Source organism: Sander lucioperca, chromosome 2 (genome assembly GCF_008315115.2).
Source record: "Sander lucioperca isolate FBNREF2018 chromosome 2, SLUC_FBN_1.2, whole genome shotgun sequence".
NCBI lineage: Eukaryota > Metazoa > Chordata > Actinopteri > Perciformes > Percidae > Sander > Sander lucioperca.
In genome coordinates, this window is record NC_050174.1 from 48,833,706 (window position 1) to 48,851,205 (window position 17,500).

General features: G+C 42.4%; 2 protein-coding genes across 8 annotated transcripts in view; one reads left to right on the forward strand and one right to left on the reverse strand.

Moving 5' to 3' along the window:
• Positions 1-8,416, forward strand: part of card9 (caspase recruitment domain family, member 9) — a 37,100-nt gene extending 28,684 nt beyond the window's left edge. The window contains exons 7-13 of the mRNA XM_035999068.1: positions 1-95; positions 781-906; positions 2,608-2,796; positions 3,002-3,053; positions 5,224-5,336; positions 5,519-5,577; positions 8,101-8,416. The exon at positions 1-95 is cut by the window's left edge and continues 175 nt beyond it. Coding sequence (XP_035854961.1) covers positions 1-95; positions 781-906; positions 2,608-2,796; positions 3,002-3,053; positions 5,224-5,336; positions 5,519-5,577; positions 8,101-8,197 — 731 coding nt within the window. The 3' untranslated portion in view covers positions 8,198-8,416. The remainder of the gene's footprint in view (positions 96-780; positions 907-2,607; positions 2,797-3,001; positions 3,054-5,223; positions 5,337-5,518; positions 5,578-8,100) is intronic.
• Positions 1-17,500, reverse strand: part of LOC116056993 (scavenger receptor cysteine-rich type 1 protein M160-like) — a 1,012,348-nt gene that overhangs the window by 442,548 nt on the left and 552,300 nt on the right. The gene's annotated exons all lie outside the window — the stretch shown is intronic.

The window sequence follows — 17,500 nt, forward strand, 5'->3', positions numbered from 1 at the left end:
AGAAAGAGAGTCCAGCTCCTGTTCAGATGAACCTCCTGACATCAGTGTTTAAACTGAGGAGAGACCTGCACCGAGCCGAGGAGCAGAGAGACAGGGTGATTATATTATATTATTATATTATATTATATTATATAACTGGGTGCGTTTGTTTCCAGATGTTGTCGGGTGTAATGCGTCTCTGCTGGGTGCGTTTGTTTCCAGATGTTGTCGGGTGTAAAGAGTCTCTGCTGGGTGCGTTTGTTTCCAGATGTTGTCGGGTGTAATGCGTCTCTGCTGGGTGCGTTTGTTTCCAGATGTTGTGGTGTAAAGCGTCTCTGCTGGGTGCGTTTGTTTCCAGATGTTGTGGTGTAAAGCGTCTCTGCTGGGTGCGTTTGTTTCCAGATGTTGTGGTGTAAAGCGTCTCTGCTGGGTGCGTTTGTTTCCAGATGTTGTGGTATAAAGCGTCTCTGCTGGGTGCGTTTGTTTCCAGATGTTGTCGGGTGTAATGCGTCTCTGCTGGGTGCGTTTGTTTCCAGATGTTGTGGTGTAAAGAGTCTCTGCTGGGTGCGTTTGTTTCCAGATGTTGTGGTATAAAGCGTCTCTGCTGGGTGCGTTTGTTTCCAGATGTTGTCGGGTGTAATGCGTCTCTGCTGGGTGCGTTTGTTTCCAGATGTTGTGGTGTAAAGCGTCTCTGCTGGGTGCGTTTGTTTCCAGATGTTGTGGTGTAAAGCGTCTCTGCTGGGTGCGTTTGTTTCCAGATGTTGTGGTGTAAAGCGTCTCTGCTGGGTGCGTTTGTTTCAGAGCGTGGAGGAGAAGGAGGAGTTGGAGCTGCTGTGTGCTCAGCTGAAGGGAGACGCCCGGATGTACCGCCAACAAAACAAACAAACCCTCCGACAGCTGGAGGAGGTGATCCGAGAGAGAGACAAGGTGAGGAGGCATCTATTTCAACAAAATCAAGCAAGAAGATGCATTCTTTTGGATAATGCATGTCCACAAACTTCTATATTTCAGGACGATAGTTGTACCTTTAACTTGAAGGTCCATCTTCTGCTCTCAGACACATTTCAGAGGCCTGTATGAAGGCGTCTTAAATCATATTGTATTTTTTCAGACTGATGTCATGAAGTGGCGTATGTATGACACGCCAATTTGTATGCCATTATTGGCGTGTTATTAAGATGCATACTCGCTTTTTAGCGTGTTTATCAACGCCGTTTGGCCTCCATTGACTTACATTACCTTGCAATTGTGTGTGAATTTACACCGTAGAGAGTAGTATGAAAGGGAGAAAATCCACATAGGGAGGTTGGTCGGGGGGGAGGACGGGTCAAACACAGGACTTTCACCAGGAGACCGGGGATCAGGTCCCACGTGTCACGTTTCCTAAACCCAACCGTCGCTTTCTTCTTTTAAGAATTGGCATGTCATACATACACCACTTATTGAGATCAGGCTGGAATATTACAATATGATTTAAGGCTCCTCTGAAATGTGTCTGAAAACAGAAGATGGACCTTCAAGTTAAAGGTACAACTATCGTCCTGAGATATAGAAGTTTGTGGACATGCATTTTTTCCCACGTTTTTGAAGCATTTTTGTCACTTTTTATACATCCACGCGGATAGCTCAAAATGCGTACAGATAACACGCCACGTGGCTTTAGAAAGTGATGGTGTATGTTTACGTGAAGTCATTACACCACGTTGAATATTCAGTATTTTAGGGTGATTGCTACTTAAAGGCTAGCTTCAGTTTCTTCCAGTGTGACCCTGTTTTCTCATGTTTTTGTGCCTGATGTGAACAACAACCTTTGACATTGGTCCAGTAGCAGGTGAATAAATCATGTTAACCCTCCTGTTTCCTCGGGTCAAATTTGACCCATTTTTAATAAGTCTCTATATCAGAAATTTGGGTTTCTTTCAACAATAACAACAATTCCGTGGATGGTTCTTCTTTAGTGTAAAAGAAATGATGAGTTCACTACTTTCAATTAATTTGGGTATTTTATTAGATTTTTAAAAATTGATAGGTTGAAAAAAGTGACAAAAATGCTTCAAACGTGGGGAAAAAACTAGAAAAACTTAAAAAAAAAAAAAAAACGTCAAAAAATAAATAAAATAAAATCAACAAAGACATCGAAAAAAAAAGTGACAAAAAAGGTGGGAAAAAAAACCTTCCAAACGTCGAAAAAGACGACCAAATTCATTTTGACCCAGAATGACAAAAAGCTGCGTGGTCGCCGAGACGACAACACGAGGGTTAAGAATATGTAAAAAGAGACAGAAGGTGGCCGGTTAGCTCAGGCGGCAGAGCGGGCGCACATGTGTAGAGGTTTGTTCCTCGACGCAGAAGGTCCAGGGTTCGAGTCCGACCTGAGACGGTTTTCCTGCATGTCTCTCCCCCCTTCATAAAGGGAGTCCAATAAAGGCAGAAATGCCCAAAAAAGGAGACAGAAGATTGTGAAAGCCAAGAAAGGAAGACACAAAAATACAGACACATACAAGACATTTATCCCCGAAATCAGCATCACCAAACCCACCAGGCTGCCGACTAAACAACAACAAAGTAGTAGTTGTAAAGATGTTGTTGATGATGTCATGAAGGCAAAGCGTGTGATTGGCTGTCCAGGCTCTGGCGTCGCGGGCGGAGCAGCAGGAGGAGGCGCGGCTGCTCCTGCAGGAGAAGGACCAGCACCGGGAGACGGTCCGACAGCTGACGGAGCAATCTGATAGGCTGGAGCTGCTGCTGCTCAGCTCGCAGCGGGAGGAGCTACAGCTGAGGACACGCCTCCGCAGACTCACCTCCAACACCCACCAGGTGGGTTTCTGTGTGTGTCTGTGTCTGTGTGTGTTTCTGTGTGTGTCTGTGTGTGTTTCTGTGTGTGTCTGTGTGTGTTTCTGTGTGTGTCTGTGTGTGTTTCTGTGTTGATATGATGATATGATGATATGATGATGATGATGTAATGATGATGTAATATTGATATGATGATGATGTAATGATGAAGGGTCTCTCCCTCTCTCAGGGTGAGAGGAGCAGTGAGGAAGAGGAGGAGCCAGCAGAGAGCACTGCTAAAGGTGAGAGTCAGGTCACCTTTCTTTATATTTATATTATCAGAGACTCCAAACTCAGCCAGCACATTTACACTGATGTTGATCAATGGCTTCTTCATCAATGAAATGTGACCTGTGACCTGTATCATGTGACCTGTATCATGTGACCTGTACCATGTGACCTGTATCATGTGACCTGTATCATGTGACCTGTACCATGTGACCTGTACCATGTGACCTGTGTGATGTGACCTGTATCATGTGACCTGTACCATGTGACCTGCATCATGTGACCTGTACCATGTGACCTGTACCATGTGACCTGTACCATGTGACCTGTACCATGTGACCTGTGTGATGTGACCTGTATCATGTGACCTGTTTCATGTGACCTGTACCATGTGACCTGTACCATGTGACCTGTATCATGTGACCTGTATCATGTGACCTGTACCATATGACCTGTATCATGTGACCTGTACCATGTGACCTGTATCATGTGACTTGTACCATGTGACCTGTACCATGTGACCTGTACCATGTGACCTGTCTCATGTGACTTGTACCATGTGACCTGTATCATGTGACCTGCACCATGTGACCTGTACCATGTGACCTGTATCATGTGACTTGTACCATGTGACCTGTATCATGTGACCTGTACCATATGACCTGTATCATGTGACCTGTACCATGTGACCTGTATCATGTGACCTGTACCATGTGACCTGTATCATGTGACCTGTATCATGTGACCTGTACCATGTGACCTGTACCATGTGACCTGTATCATGTGACCTGTATCATGTGACTTGTACCATGTGACCTGTATCATGTGACCTGTACCATGTGACTTGTACCATGTGACCTGTATCATGTGACCTGTATCATGTGACTTGTACCATGTGACCTGTATCATGTGACCTGTACCATATGACCTGTACCATGTGACCTGTATCATGTGACCTGTATCATGTGACTTGTACCATGTGACCTGTATCATGTGACCTGTACCATATGACCTGTATCATGTGACCTGTACCATGTGACCTGTATCATGTGACTTGTACCATGTGACCTGTCTCATGTGACCTGTCTCATGTGACCTGTACCATGTGACCTGTACCATGTGACCTGTCTCATGTGACCTGTATCATGTGACTTGTACCATGTGACCTGTATCATGTGACCTGCACCATGTGACCTGTACCATGTGACCTGTATCATGTGACCTGTACCATGTGACCTGTCTCATGTGACCTGTATCATGTGACTTGTACCATGTGACCTGTATCATGTGACCTGCACCATGTGACCTGTACCATGTGACCTGTATCATGTGACCTGTATCATGTGACCTGTATCATGTGACCTGTATCATGTGACCTGTACCATGTGACCTGTACCATGTGACCTGTACCATGTGACCTGTACCATGTGACCTGTATCATGTGACCTGTATCATGTGACCTGTACCATGTGACCTGTACCATGTGACCTGTATCATGTGACCTGTATCATGTGACCTGTACCATGTGACCTGTACCATGTGACCTGTATCATGTGACCTGTACCATGTGACCTGTATCATGTGACCTGTATCATGTGACTTGTACCATGTGACCTGTACCATGTGACCTGTCTCATGTGACCTGTATCATGTGACTTGTACCATGTGACCTGTATCATGTGACCTGCACCATGTGACCTGTACCATGTGACCTGTATCATGTGACCTGTATCATGTGACCTGTACCATGTGACCTGTACCATGTGACCTGTATCATGTGACCTGTACCATGTGACCTGTATCATGTGACCTGTACCATGTGACCTGTATCATGTGACCTGTATCATGTGACCTGTACCATGTGACCTGTATCATGTGACCTGTACCATGTGACCTGTACCATGTGACCTGTACCATGTGACCTGTATCATGTGACCTGTATCATGTGACCTGTATCATGTGACCTGTATCATGTGACCTGTATCATGTGACCTGTACCATGTGACCTGTACCATGTGACCTGTACCATGTGACCTGTATCATGTGACCTGTATCATGTGACCTGTATCATGTGACCTGTATCATGTGACCTGTACCATGTGAGCTGTACCATGTGACCTGTACCATGTGACCTGTACCATGTGACCTGTACCATGTGACCTGTACCATGTGACCTGTGTGCAGGCAGCAGCGGGACGTCGGGGGATAACGAGGAGGCGGCAGCGCTGCAGCAACACGTCTCTCCTGTAGGAGGCGCCACAGAGTCTGAACACAAGCCCAGCACTGATGCATCATGGGTAAGTTACCTGTTAGTCTATCTCTCAGGGGGTTTTAATTTACAGAAGGCTTCTCTCGTCGCATAAGTCCTAATCTCTGGGCTTTGTCTCACAAATCTGTCTGTCTGTCACTCTAACTGCCTGTCTGTCTCTCTGTCTGTCTGTCTGTCTGCCTGTCTGTCTGTCCACCTGTCTGTCTGCAGGATGAGAAGACAGACGGCTGTCTGCCCTTCAGGAGTCGACCGAACTTCTTGTACCGCAGGTCCGTCATAGTTATTTTCTTGTTACAGTTTTTCTCAGTGGCTTTGGTACATTTCTCGAGTCATCCTCGACATTTGCAAAACAGTTAGTTCATTTCTCAAAACAATTCGTACAAATAGTAAAACACCGTGGATTACCTGCAAAAGCCAGTCTCTTGCTCAAAATCCTTAGTTCATCTCTCCAAAGTAAATATCTGAGTCAATGAACATGTCAGTGCCGTCATAATGACAAGTCCTTGTGTCATGGTGTACGGATAAGACCGTCAGATTACTTAGTCATGGTGTCAGTATAACAGGGTACTCTGGAGGGATGTTCTGATGGAAACTATGGCTAAAGGTTTGATGACAATTATTATAAATTGTAGGTTACACCTTAGTGTGTGTGGGAGTTTGATTGCACAAGATTCACATTTACCCTTTTACTGTTTGGACTGTCATTTGTTGACAGACCATGTCATTATGATACAGAAAAGAAAAGACAGCACTGCATAGCACAAAGAACAAAAACAAAAAAACAAAAGTAGAAATGTGAACATAGGACACCTCATTAGGGAAAACTGTACATGCAGTGCTGTAGGAATTACTGTGCAGTTTCCCTTCTTCTCTCTGACTGTTGGCCCCGTCCAATTCCTTGTCCTTCCATTGTCAGACATTGTAACATTGTGTTGTGCTCCGGATATATATATATATATACAGGGCATGAAGTTAACTTTTTTGACCACCAGCCACTGTGGCAGGTGGATTTTTAAATCCACCTGCCACAGGGACTTTTACCAGCCACTTTTTTTTTGCGTCATAAAGGTGAAAAACAGGAATTGCTGTGTCTCTATGATCCTGTCCTATTGATGGTAGCCCGCCTTGATAATCCTGCATAGGGGCCCGGTGTTGGCTCGTTACGCCACTGATATAAGAGATGAGATGACTGACAAAATCAGGAGTAACCTACGCCACCACAACAACAACAAAACACTGGTGAATGCGCACCATAACACATGAATGTTTTTTGTATAGTTCTTAAAAATAAAAAAAATAAACAAAAAGGAAACTTGTTTTGGGGAGAATAATACTTATTACTATTAATTAATTACTCTGGGCTGAGATTTTCTAGGAACTTTACCAAAAAGGCTCAGGATGCTGCAAATGTTGGTAAAATATGAAAAAGGCTGGTGGATTTAAGATACAGAATTATTTATTGGATTAATCAAATATGAACATATCTGTCACTGTCAGTGACTTGTTGATCTTGACATTGTTAGTTAATTTCCTATCCTGGCCTGGGACACACATTCATACGGTTTAATAAAGGACTTATTAGACTTTAACTTATCATTGCACTTACAATAACGAGAGTTGCTGTCCTCAATTTAGGTCATCCTGTAGGTCTCATCTGCGTTTTTTCCTGCATCCACCGTGTGCGTTTGTGTGTGTGTCTGTGCGTGCGTGTGTTTGTGTGTCTGTGTGTGTGATTGTGTGTGCGCGTAAGTTGCGGGGGAAACGGAGCAGCCCCGCCCACTGCAGAGAGCCGACAGTATTGAAACAGCAGCGCTGACTTTATAGTGAAAAAACGTTACAGCGTACATTAATGTTAAAATGTATAGCCTACATGTTGGCAGGACGGTCTGAAATGTTTTGACGGTCTTTCGCTGTACGTTTTGTTGGTAAATGTTAGATGTTCGAGTCACACACACGTCTCGTCTTCATATCAGAAACTAAGAAATTAATTTGATCCGTTCTCACTCCCGCTTGGTCAGTGGCTGCACGTGGGATGCTGGGATTGTGTGAGTAATGAAAATGCGATAGGGGACCCCGGCTGTCAATCAATGTCTTCCAGTGATGCAGGCCCCTGATTGGACCAGGCCCGTAAGCAACCGTGTACCCTGCTTACCGATAGTTACGAGTCTGAATCACTCAATTCTCATTGGCTACCCGCCAATGTGGCAGGTAGATTGACAGTTTCACCCGCCAATCACATATATATATATATATATATACTTGCCAGTTGATGGTTCATGAGATGCACCTTCGTTAGAGAAAGTCAAGATTCACCTTGGAGCAATTTACCAATTCAGGACAGATTTAGAAAAAAAGTCTAATGGAAATGTATAGAAATATGCTTGACATATTATGACAACTTGTTCAACCATTTTGCATGTAAAGACTGATGCTATGAACTAATGCTAAATGTTGTGGGGGGTGAGACTATTCAACAGAGACCCATTATAATACATGTTGATCAACATGACATAAGCAGTTGATAATGTAGGAAACAGCAGAGAATAGTACATCATCATTTGCATGGATGGACCAAAGCATTTGCTTGTTCAAAGAAATGAGAAACTGCTTTTTTGATGTACACACGTGACACAATGATGTGAAGACTGAACAGCTAGTTTTGAGAATTCCAATTCTGGTCTGAGAAATGTACCGAAGCCTCTGAGAAAAACTGTAAACTTTACTTCTCTAAAAATATTTCTGCAGTTTTTCAGAACCTCCGTCTGACCTTGTTCTTGTTCCCATGACAACAGGAAGCGCGCCCTCAGATCAAAGTTTATCTGTAGGGACTTCAACTCCGGTAACCATGACGACAGCAGCGGCAGTGACATCACCGATGACTCTGACTGAAGACACGCTGCCTTCAAAATAAGAGTCTCAAAGACAGTTTCTGCTGTTTTTACAGTTGTTTCTTGTTTCAGAGTTCCTTCAGTCAGCTGTGTGTTTGATAAACTGTTTCTGATTAAACTGTTTCTGATTAAACTGTTTGTGATTAAACTGTTTCTGATTGGTTCTGCAACATTAAGCTTGTGTTTCCACCGAGAAAATAAAAACATACTCACAACATGAGAGAGTGAAACTTATTATTCCATTAGTTTTTATCCTTTTAATTTTTTAACCAGAAGTGTTTTCATATCTCTGTCTGTCTGTCTGTCCATCTGTCTGTCTGTCTCTCTACCTGTCTCTCTGCCTGTCTGTCTGGCTGCTGCAAAGGACTCAGCCTACATGGGGAGCACTCTCTCACTGGGTGAAGTCCCTGAAGCGGTGTCTCTGTTAGGGATTTCCTTAAAGGTTGGATGTGAATGTGGTGTTTCCTCCATCAAACGTCTGAACCAGGCTCTGTTAAAACCTGATGTGTGTGTGTGTGTGTGTGAGTGTGTGTGTGTGTGTGTGTGTGTGTGTGTGTTCTGGTAATCATCATGTTGTGGGGACAAACGTCTGTTTACACAGTCACGTCATGGGGACGTCTTGCGGTTTGGGGACAAAAAATGAAGTCCCCATAAGGGAAACCCTTTTAAATAAATGCTGAAGTTATTCTGAAGGAGCCTGTGTGATGTTTAGCATTGGCCCATAAAACATGTTTTTCAATCAGTGTGTGTGTGTGTGTGTGTGGTGTGCACACTAGCACCCCTTCCTGGTACTCCTTGGGAATGATTCCAGCAGCAAAAAGTAATTATCATTCTTTAGCCTGCCTCTCCTAGTTATGCTATTATAACTCTAGACTGCTGGGGAAGTTCCCTCCTTCTTTCCAATGACACAATGAGCTGCTCTCTCTTCTCTCTTTTCACTTGTTTCCTTTTGTGTGCATCCTTGTCCCAGAAATGCTTGTTACTAACCTAGCTCTGGGGAGTTTACTCCCCGGAGTCCTTATGTTTCTTCTTCACCCAGAATATCGCCTTGGATTAGGGTGGCACCAAGACCTGGGTCTTGGGTGCAGCTGTCGCTGTGGACCTGCTACATCCTGCTACGCTCTGCGATTCCCCTGCAGTGTCCGGCTGCGTCCTGCTGCGTTCTGCCGTGTCCACCCATGCTCTGCTGTGCCACACTACACCCCGTAACGCCCTGCTGTGCCCTGCTATGACATGAGCTACCACGACTACCATTGTAGTCACTGATCCATTATCTTTATTGTGAGTATTATTGCCACTGTTCATCACACCCCCAACCGGCGCCGTCAGACACCGTCTACCAAGAGCCTGGGTCTGTCCCAGGTTTCTTCCTAAAAGGGAGTTTTTCCTCGCCACTGTCGCTATAGCTACTGCTAATGCTTGCTCTTGAGGGAACTACTGGAATTGTTGAGTGTGGTCTAGACCTACTCTATCTGTAAAGTGGCTCGAGATAACTCATGTTATGATTTGATACAATAAATAAAATTGAATTGAATTGAATTGTTAAAGCTCATAATTCACATGGTGGACGAGGAGATTGTTTGCAGAAGATGACAGCTAATGCTAAAGCTTTTCTTGGCCAGGTCAGCGTTGAGAATGAGAACCTGTTCTGAATGGCCTCCCTGGTTAAATAAAGGTTAAATAAAAATACAAATAATGGGCTAATGATTTGGACAGAGAAACTGAAGTGAAACACAAGGTAAGTGCATTTATACGTGGTAGTGGGATATTTGGAGGCATATGACGACCCAATATAACCCGTGTTTAGTGTTAGGATTAGGCTAACTACAGACGCAGAGTGGAGGCCTCAGTGGTTTTTGTATACAATTTATTGTAAAGGTGTTGAACTATAAAGACATGAATAATTATTCAGTCTAACTGATTATTGTGTTAAATTGATTTTATGATAATATTCTAGCTTTTATGAATGTGTGTTTTATTATTTTGCTGTGATGAATTCCTGATCAATATTTGCAATGATGGTATATTTAAGTGGATCTATAAAGTACTAAACTTAACCTTAAATCGAGGCTTTTGACCAAGGTGCTTTAAAGAAACATTTGAAGTAATTTTAAATTACAAAATTACACAGGGCAGATTAAAATAGCGACACTATTATACACGAAAACACAAAAGTGCGACTGTAGCTTCCGTTTTGGGGCTTTTAATTTGAAATCCCAAAGGAAGTCCAATGTACCTTTACATAGGGAACCTTAACAGTTAGCCTCCATCAAAGCACGCTGATGAGGCTAATGGAGGAATACATCCGACCAGTGCGTTGCTAAAAAGTGGTGACAGCTATTGATAAAGATTAAAGAACATTCTGAGGGTTTAACTGAGTTAAATTTATTCACAGAAACAACTTAGTTGTTGCAGTGTGTTTTCTCTGGTCCGAGCTGCGTTACCAACATGTGTTCAGGTGGATAGTGGCTGCAAGCACCTGTTAAAGAAAACATGAGTATTCACGACAATAAATAACTGTATACACGTTGTATTGCTGTGCTGTAGACCAGCTATTAGCATGTGTTAGAAGATATCAATCTAAGGCTATGTTCAGACTGCAGGAAATCAGATCCTTTTAACCAGAGTTACTGCACTGTTATTTGTTACTGATCAGATTGGATTTGTGCATTCATGTTCATTACTTCAGATTTCATTCTACAGTCTCTTTATCTCAGGTTTTGGTATTTTTGTTGTCTTAATCAGCTAAGGGTCTTTTTTCTTAGTTAATTATCAGTGTTTTCTGGACACTGTCGGTGTGCCCACAGTACACCTTCTGTCAGTGTCTGAGTAGAAACTGTGTGTGAAGCATTGTACAAAACTGGTCCCCACAACAAACTGTAGGCTAACATTGTGTGTAAAATGTCCCCACAAAGCCTGTTGTGTGATAACAGACAGGGCACAGCACCCATGGGAGCACTACCAATATCCCAAGCCCCGTAGCCCTCCAGCCGCTGCTTCACCCTTCTCCTCTCTCTCTCTCTTCGTCCGTGTGACAAAGGCTCTGTCACTTTTGGATGGCACATGGTAAACCTACTCAGGTCACCAAGCACCCAGACAGTAAATTAGCAGTCACACTTTTATACATTTCATTCACTAAAACACTGTTGAAAAAAATACCACATTGCATTAGTTTAGTTTAGTCAGTTCAGTTTATTCATTTCTATTTTACAACAAACTATGTTACTTAACCATTATGTTGAACTCTCTCTCTCCAGTCCCTGGAGTTCATATAGGGCCTAAAACTGTCACACTCAGGTGTGCTGATGGTGGGAGATACCATATATCTGGGTCATAGGTGAGGGTAGATCTTTTAGTTGAAAATGTGTAAGTTTTTGTGTTTTCTAAAGTTAGTAGAGTGGAAAATTACTTGATCAAGAGTCTGTTATTTGTTTATGGTAGAAACTAGCAGCACAATTATAAATGTCTAAATGGTAACATAATTGAGAGATAATTGTAGCAGTTGAGAGTGGTTTGGTCTAGTGGGAGGGGCTTATAACATATATTAGCTTCTGGCCACCTAAGCATGGCGTTCAGTGATGTGATGTGAAACTGAGAAACTTTGCTAGTGAAAACCTTGTGTAAAAACATGGTTTTTATTTGTTCTGTTTTTGCTGTGGACGTCCTGCGTCTGTTTAACCACTTTTTTGTAAATAAAAGCACCTTCAGGTTTTGCAACTCAAGCCATCGTGTTATGAACTTTTTTGGTTCAGATTCCCAATGCTTTCTTTAACAGTCATTAACGTTGTACTCTGGCTCAAATGAATACAGGCGGCCATCCAATTATAATGACCACATCCACATCGTTGAAACCATTTAAATATTGAGCCATGGCACTGACAAACTTTTATTAACAGGAGCCTATGATTGCTGTAGCCTACTCCGAAAAAACAGACATCCTGAACGCCTTTTTCTCGAGTTGTGTTCCACTCTCCACACCGCTGTCTTCAGTCAAAAGGTCACGTTCTGATATTGATAATGTTGTCAGACACTTTTATTAACAATCTCAGCCTGTCAGTAGTGCATAAAAAGCAAGACTGCATACTTCCCCTTATTAGGTTACATAGAAGCTAGGTTCACATGTTTAAAAGCTTAATATTTAAAAAGTATAAATAGCAGAACAAAAGTTGAAGAAGTCCCATCATGTGCTGGAAGAGATTTGAAGGGTTTTTCTAGCTGAAAGTATGTTGAGGTTGTTGAGACCAAAAACGTACGGAAGAAGTGGAATAATAATAATAAGAAGAAGAAGAATAAAGAAAAGAATAACAACACTGTGAATGCTTTTGAATCAGCATTCACACAATTACTCAAACTTAATTTAATGCAATTTTAAACATTTTCCTGCAGTATAAAAATGGCACCACGGATCAGCCCCCTTCAGGATGCCACTCACTATGTTCTTTCAAAGTCTGACAAGACATCCAAATTAGAGGTGAAGTATTTCAATGCAGTTAGAGGTAAGATGGTGTCTGATGTGATTTATCAGATAATAATTATAATGTATACAACCATTATTTGATGAACATCTAATGCAGAATGTCAGGCTAACTTGATGATCTCAAATGTGCTACTATATGTTAAGGTCTAGACTAATATGAAAGAATGTATAGGTTTTCCTGTTCTGTTGAAAATGCTTTTTTTGTCTTTCACAGGACGTGGTGTATTTGCAAAGTCCTCTATTTGCAAAGGAGATTTTGTTGTAGAATACAGGCGAGATATTAGAAATGACGCAGAATCCCAGGGAAGACGAAAACTTTACCACCCGTCATGTGCTGTTTTTATGTTTGTGTTTAAGTGGAAAGGGAAAACATGGTGGAGACTTCAACTTGTACCTGTACTATACCTTGTACAACTGTAGAATCTCTTTTATATCCAAACTAAGTTGGTTTAACAACTGAATATGAAGAATCAAGACTCAACATTGGGATCAGAAGTATAATCAAATCTGGATCGTGTGAATCAGAATTGAATAGATTCAAGAAATCAGCAGCGATTCCCAGCCCTGATTGTGACAGCCGGAGCTCCAGCTGAGGCTCATGGGTACTGTAGTTCTAATAAAGAGGACGGTCTGCCAGATGTGTGGGATCAAAGTGTGGTCACTGTGACAGCTTCAGGACATTTCCTGTGTGTTTCTGTGGAACTGATTGTTCTGTGTCTTTACACAGGTTGGCTATCGGTTGTTTATTTTCCCTAAATGGTGCCTGAACCAATACTTTAATATCAGCAACATTAAAGAACAGCTTGTTTATTGATGAGGCCATATGGTCAGATTTAAATGATTTAAAAAAATATCAAAACATGAACTTATTTAACCAGTGAGTTGCTGTTAAATAACAAAAAGAAGAACCAATAAATTGCAGAAGCAGAGCAACATGCTGGATCTCTAAAAAGTGTCTTGATAGTAAAGGTAGCTGATCCCTGATTGAATCAATAGTTTGATCACCAATCAATATAATGTTTAGTTGAGCTGTAGTTGAGATCTGTGTGAAAGTCTGTCTGCTGATGTTGCCACGGCAACGAGACTGCTAGAGTTAATCTGATGGAACATGTCAGAAACCACAGTCCTACAATCTGTCATCTGTGTGTGTGTGTGTGTGTGTGTGTGTGTGTGTGTCTGTGTGAGTGTGTGTGTGTGTGTGTGTGTGTGTGTGTGTGTGTGTGTGTGTGTCTGTGTGAGTGTGTGTGTGTGTGTGTATGTGTGTGTGTGTGTGTGTGTGTGTGTGTCTGTGTGAGTGTGTGTGTGTGTGTGTGTGTGTGTGTGTGTGTGTGTGTGTGTGTGTGTGTGTGTGTGAGCAGCTTCTTATTATTTTACAAAAGCATAAGTTCTTAAGTTGGGAAAATGTCATTAAGTATTCAAACCTATGTCTGTTTTACAAAATCATCCATGGTCTGTCTTCTCCCCCACTCAGTCAGTTTGTAAACATCAGAAACACCACACTGAGAGTAACACGAGGGTCGGCCCGAGGAGACTGGGTTGTTCCGTTACGGAAAAGTGCTTTTAGTCAGAGTGCCTTTTCAGTCGTAGCAGCGCAGGAGTGGAACTCTGTCCCTCAGAACATCAGAGAACTCACCACACACACTCTGTTTAAAAAACATCTAAAAATCTGGCTCATATCACATCAAACATGTCAGCACTAATAAGAATATGTATCTTCACTCAACCCAACCTGTTACCACTTGTGTCTCTGTGGTGTTAATGTGTATAATTTTAATTTTTTTTAATTTTTTATTTATTAACATAATGTCTGTATGTTGGTAAACTTGTATTTATCAACATGATATGAGGAGATATATCTATTTTACTGCTTTTTATATTTGCATTGTTCACTGTAATCTTTTTATTGTGTTATTTTAGGTAGACAATTTTAAGATCTGTCCAGGGACAACGGATGAAAAATAGCCTTTTGGCTAATTCTGGTGCATTTGCAGAAATGCTAATTAATGTACACTGTCCCTGTCAAATAAATTAATAAATAAATAAATAGAGCATCAGTTTCTCAGAGATTCAGTTCAGAGAAGTTGCCTTCAGTCGTCAGCGTGTTGAGTCTTTTACAAATGGATCCGTTTGGACGCAACTATTCTTGAAACGAATCCAGGGAAGACGGGTAAAAAAAAGATGGTTTGGTACGTGTGGACGTGGCCTAAATTACCGTTTACAGTCGTAAACCTGAACTTCCAAGACAATCTACAGTACCGCTTACTGACGTGACGAAAATCCAACTTTTCATGCAGTCGGTGGGGTGTGTGTGTTTGTGTGTGTGTGTGTGTGTGTTAGTGTGTGTGTGCATGTTAGTGTGTGTGTGTGTGAGTGTATGTGTGTTTTAGAATGTGTTAGTGTGTGTGTGTGTCTGTGTGTGTATGTTTGTGTGGCTGTGTGTGCTGTGTGGGTTTGTCTGTGTGAGCAGGGACTAAATTGGGATTTGTTATGTGGGGGGGGCTCTCCCTAGGGGGTCTGGGGGAATGCCCCCCCGAGAAATGTTTTTGAAAAATAAACCATTAAATGTCACTTTCTGGAGAGTTTTGTGCAAAGAAATGGAGAAATCGAGTCTTACATATGTGCAAAACTGCAATGTTAAGAGCCTATACTTTGCATTGTTGTAGTATCAACAGGTATTAGGGCATTTAGCATTTACATTACTGTTATTGTAAATAGTCATCACTTGATTACACATTGTATTACCTTGTTATTATATAAGAAGTGACCCATACAATGTGCCACGTGAAGAGACAGTGCAGCATATGACAGTAGCAACAGCTGAGAAGATTTGACCTCACACTAACTTCCTTCTCCCATTCTCTCTCTTTACTACAACACACACACACACACACACACACACACACACACACTCACACAAACTCCGATGCTCGGAGGGGAGCCGTGGCCGGCTTGGAGCCCTGCCGCTGGAGGAGATGTGACGGCGAGGACCGGGTCAACGGCTTGGCCAGCGACATGAACTCGTAGCGGCCGTTGGAGCTTCCAAGCACCGGGCTTCCACCGCTGCGAACGGGGTTTTTAGCTTTAGGAGAAGACATTTCATCTGATAATCCTCCCGACGTAGACACTCAGGCTTTATGTAGTTGACCTGTAGTGGTGAATTGTCTGCAGTGCTGCGCAGGCTGTTGCCGTGTTCTGATTGTTCTCATCTCAGCTCCGCCGAGACAAAATAGACATGCCTTTTCAAACAACTCTTTCATTTACTGTCAGAAATATCATGTTTTCAAAAGCATCACTTCCATCAAATTGTATGTGACATATTTCCAGTAGGCAACTGACTGGAAGCAGAAACATCCGGACAAACCAGCTTATGTGCCGGGACTGAGCCCCAGAGAGACCCGGCCCAATTTAACCACTGTGTGTGAGTGTGTATGTTAGTGTGTGTGTGTGTGTGTGTGTGTGTGTGTGTGTGTGTGTGTGTGTGTGTGTGTGTGTGTGTGTGTGTGTGAGACTGTGCCAGCTTTAATCTGATGGAACATGTCAGAAACCACAGTCCTACAATCTGTCATCTGTGAGCAGCTTCTTATCAGAGCATCAGTTTCTCAGAGATTCAGTTCAGAGTTCCCTTCAGTCCACAGAGTGGAAACATCATCTTTAATGGAGCCATCAGAGACACACAGACACACAATCACACTCTTTTTCCTACTTTAGTTCTGTCAAACTTCATCCTGAGAGGCCGTGTGCTGGATGGGAGGAATGTCCCCAAGGTGGCTGCAACAGCCTACAACCAAGATGGCCGCCAGCCTAAAACTACAACATCCAGGTCAGCATCAGTGAGAGCCAGCTGCCAGCAATCCAGCAGGTGACAAGAGTTTAACGAGGCAGAGACAGATATGTAGTGCTTTTATTTAGTTGTTATTTGTTCACACACACATGCAAGACAAGTAGAGTTAAATCTGAGGTCAGGGGGCGTGTTTCTGACTTTCACCTCAGAATATCTGAGTTACGAGTACAAATGGCTATAAATGAGATGTATTCCAGTAAAGCTCCGCCTCTTCCTGTATGCAGATCCAACCTGAGGACAGCACATGTGATGATCAGAGCAGAGAGCAGACAGACGGGAAGACGGACGCAGAGAGACCCTCCACCTGGAAATGGATCACCTGCTGCTGCTGCTGCTGCTGTGGAGCTCAGGTACCACTCTGCTTTAAACATCGTCTCTTCTTATCATTCATTGATTCTTTATTTCCTCTCAGACACACAAAGTGCCTCGTGGCTTCATAACACACCAACGTCTCAGTTGCAGTGTTAAAACATTTCATATTCACATATCGATCTGTAAATCAGAGACAGAGAAAGAAAAGACAAAAAGGGAAAATGGATTTAGTCAAATCGTTAGAATCCTTCAGATTTTCATCAAATCAAACCACGTTTCTGATTCTATTTTTAGTCCGTTGTTATTTCTGTAACATCCAACCTTAACCCTAATTATTTAACCAAACACTGAACTAATGATACCATATCAGAAATTATAACTTTACTCATCATCAGAACCAGACAGAATCAGCAGATTGTTTAACAGTTATCAGAGATGATCCAGAATGAAAATCTGAAGAATTTAGCCGAGTGTTTTTCTGTTCGGGGTGGAGATTTAATATTTGGAGTTATGTTTTTATGTTTTAAATGTGTTTAAGTCTGTGTGAAATTCTGCATAGTAACATTCTGTCGCCCTGCTGATAATCAGTAATCATCCGTGTGGTTTTTATCGATAAGCGGGAAATTGTGCAGAAAGTTTTGCGGTGACTCCTCCTCATGACAGCTTTACAGGAA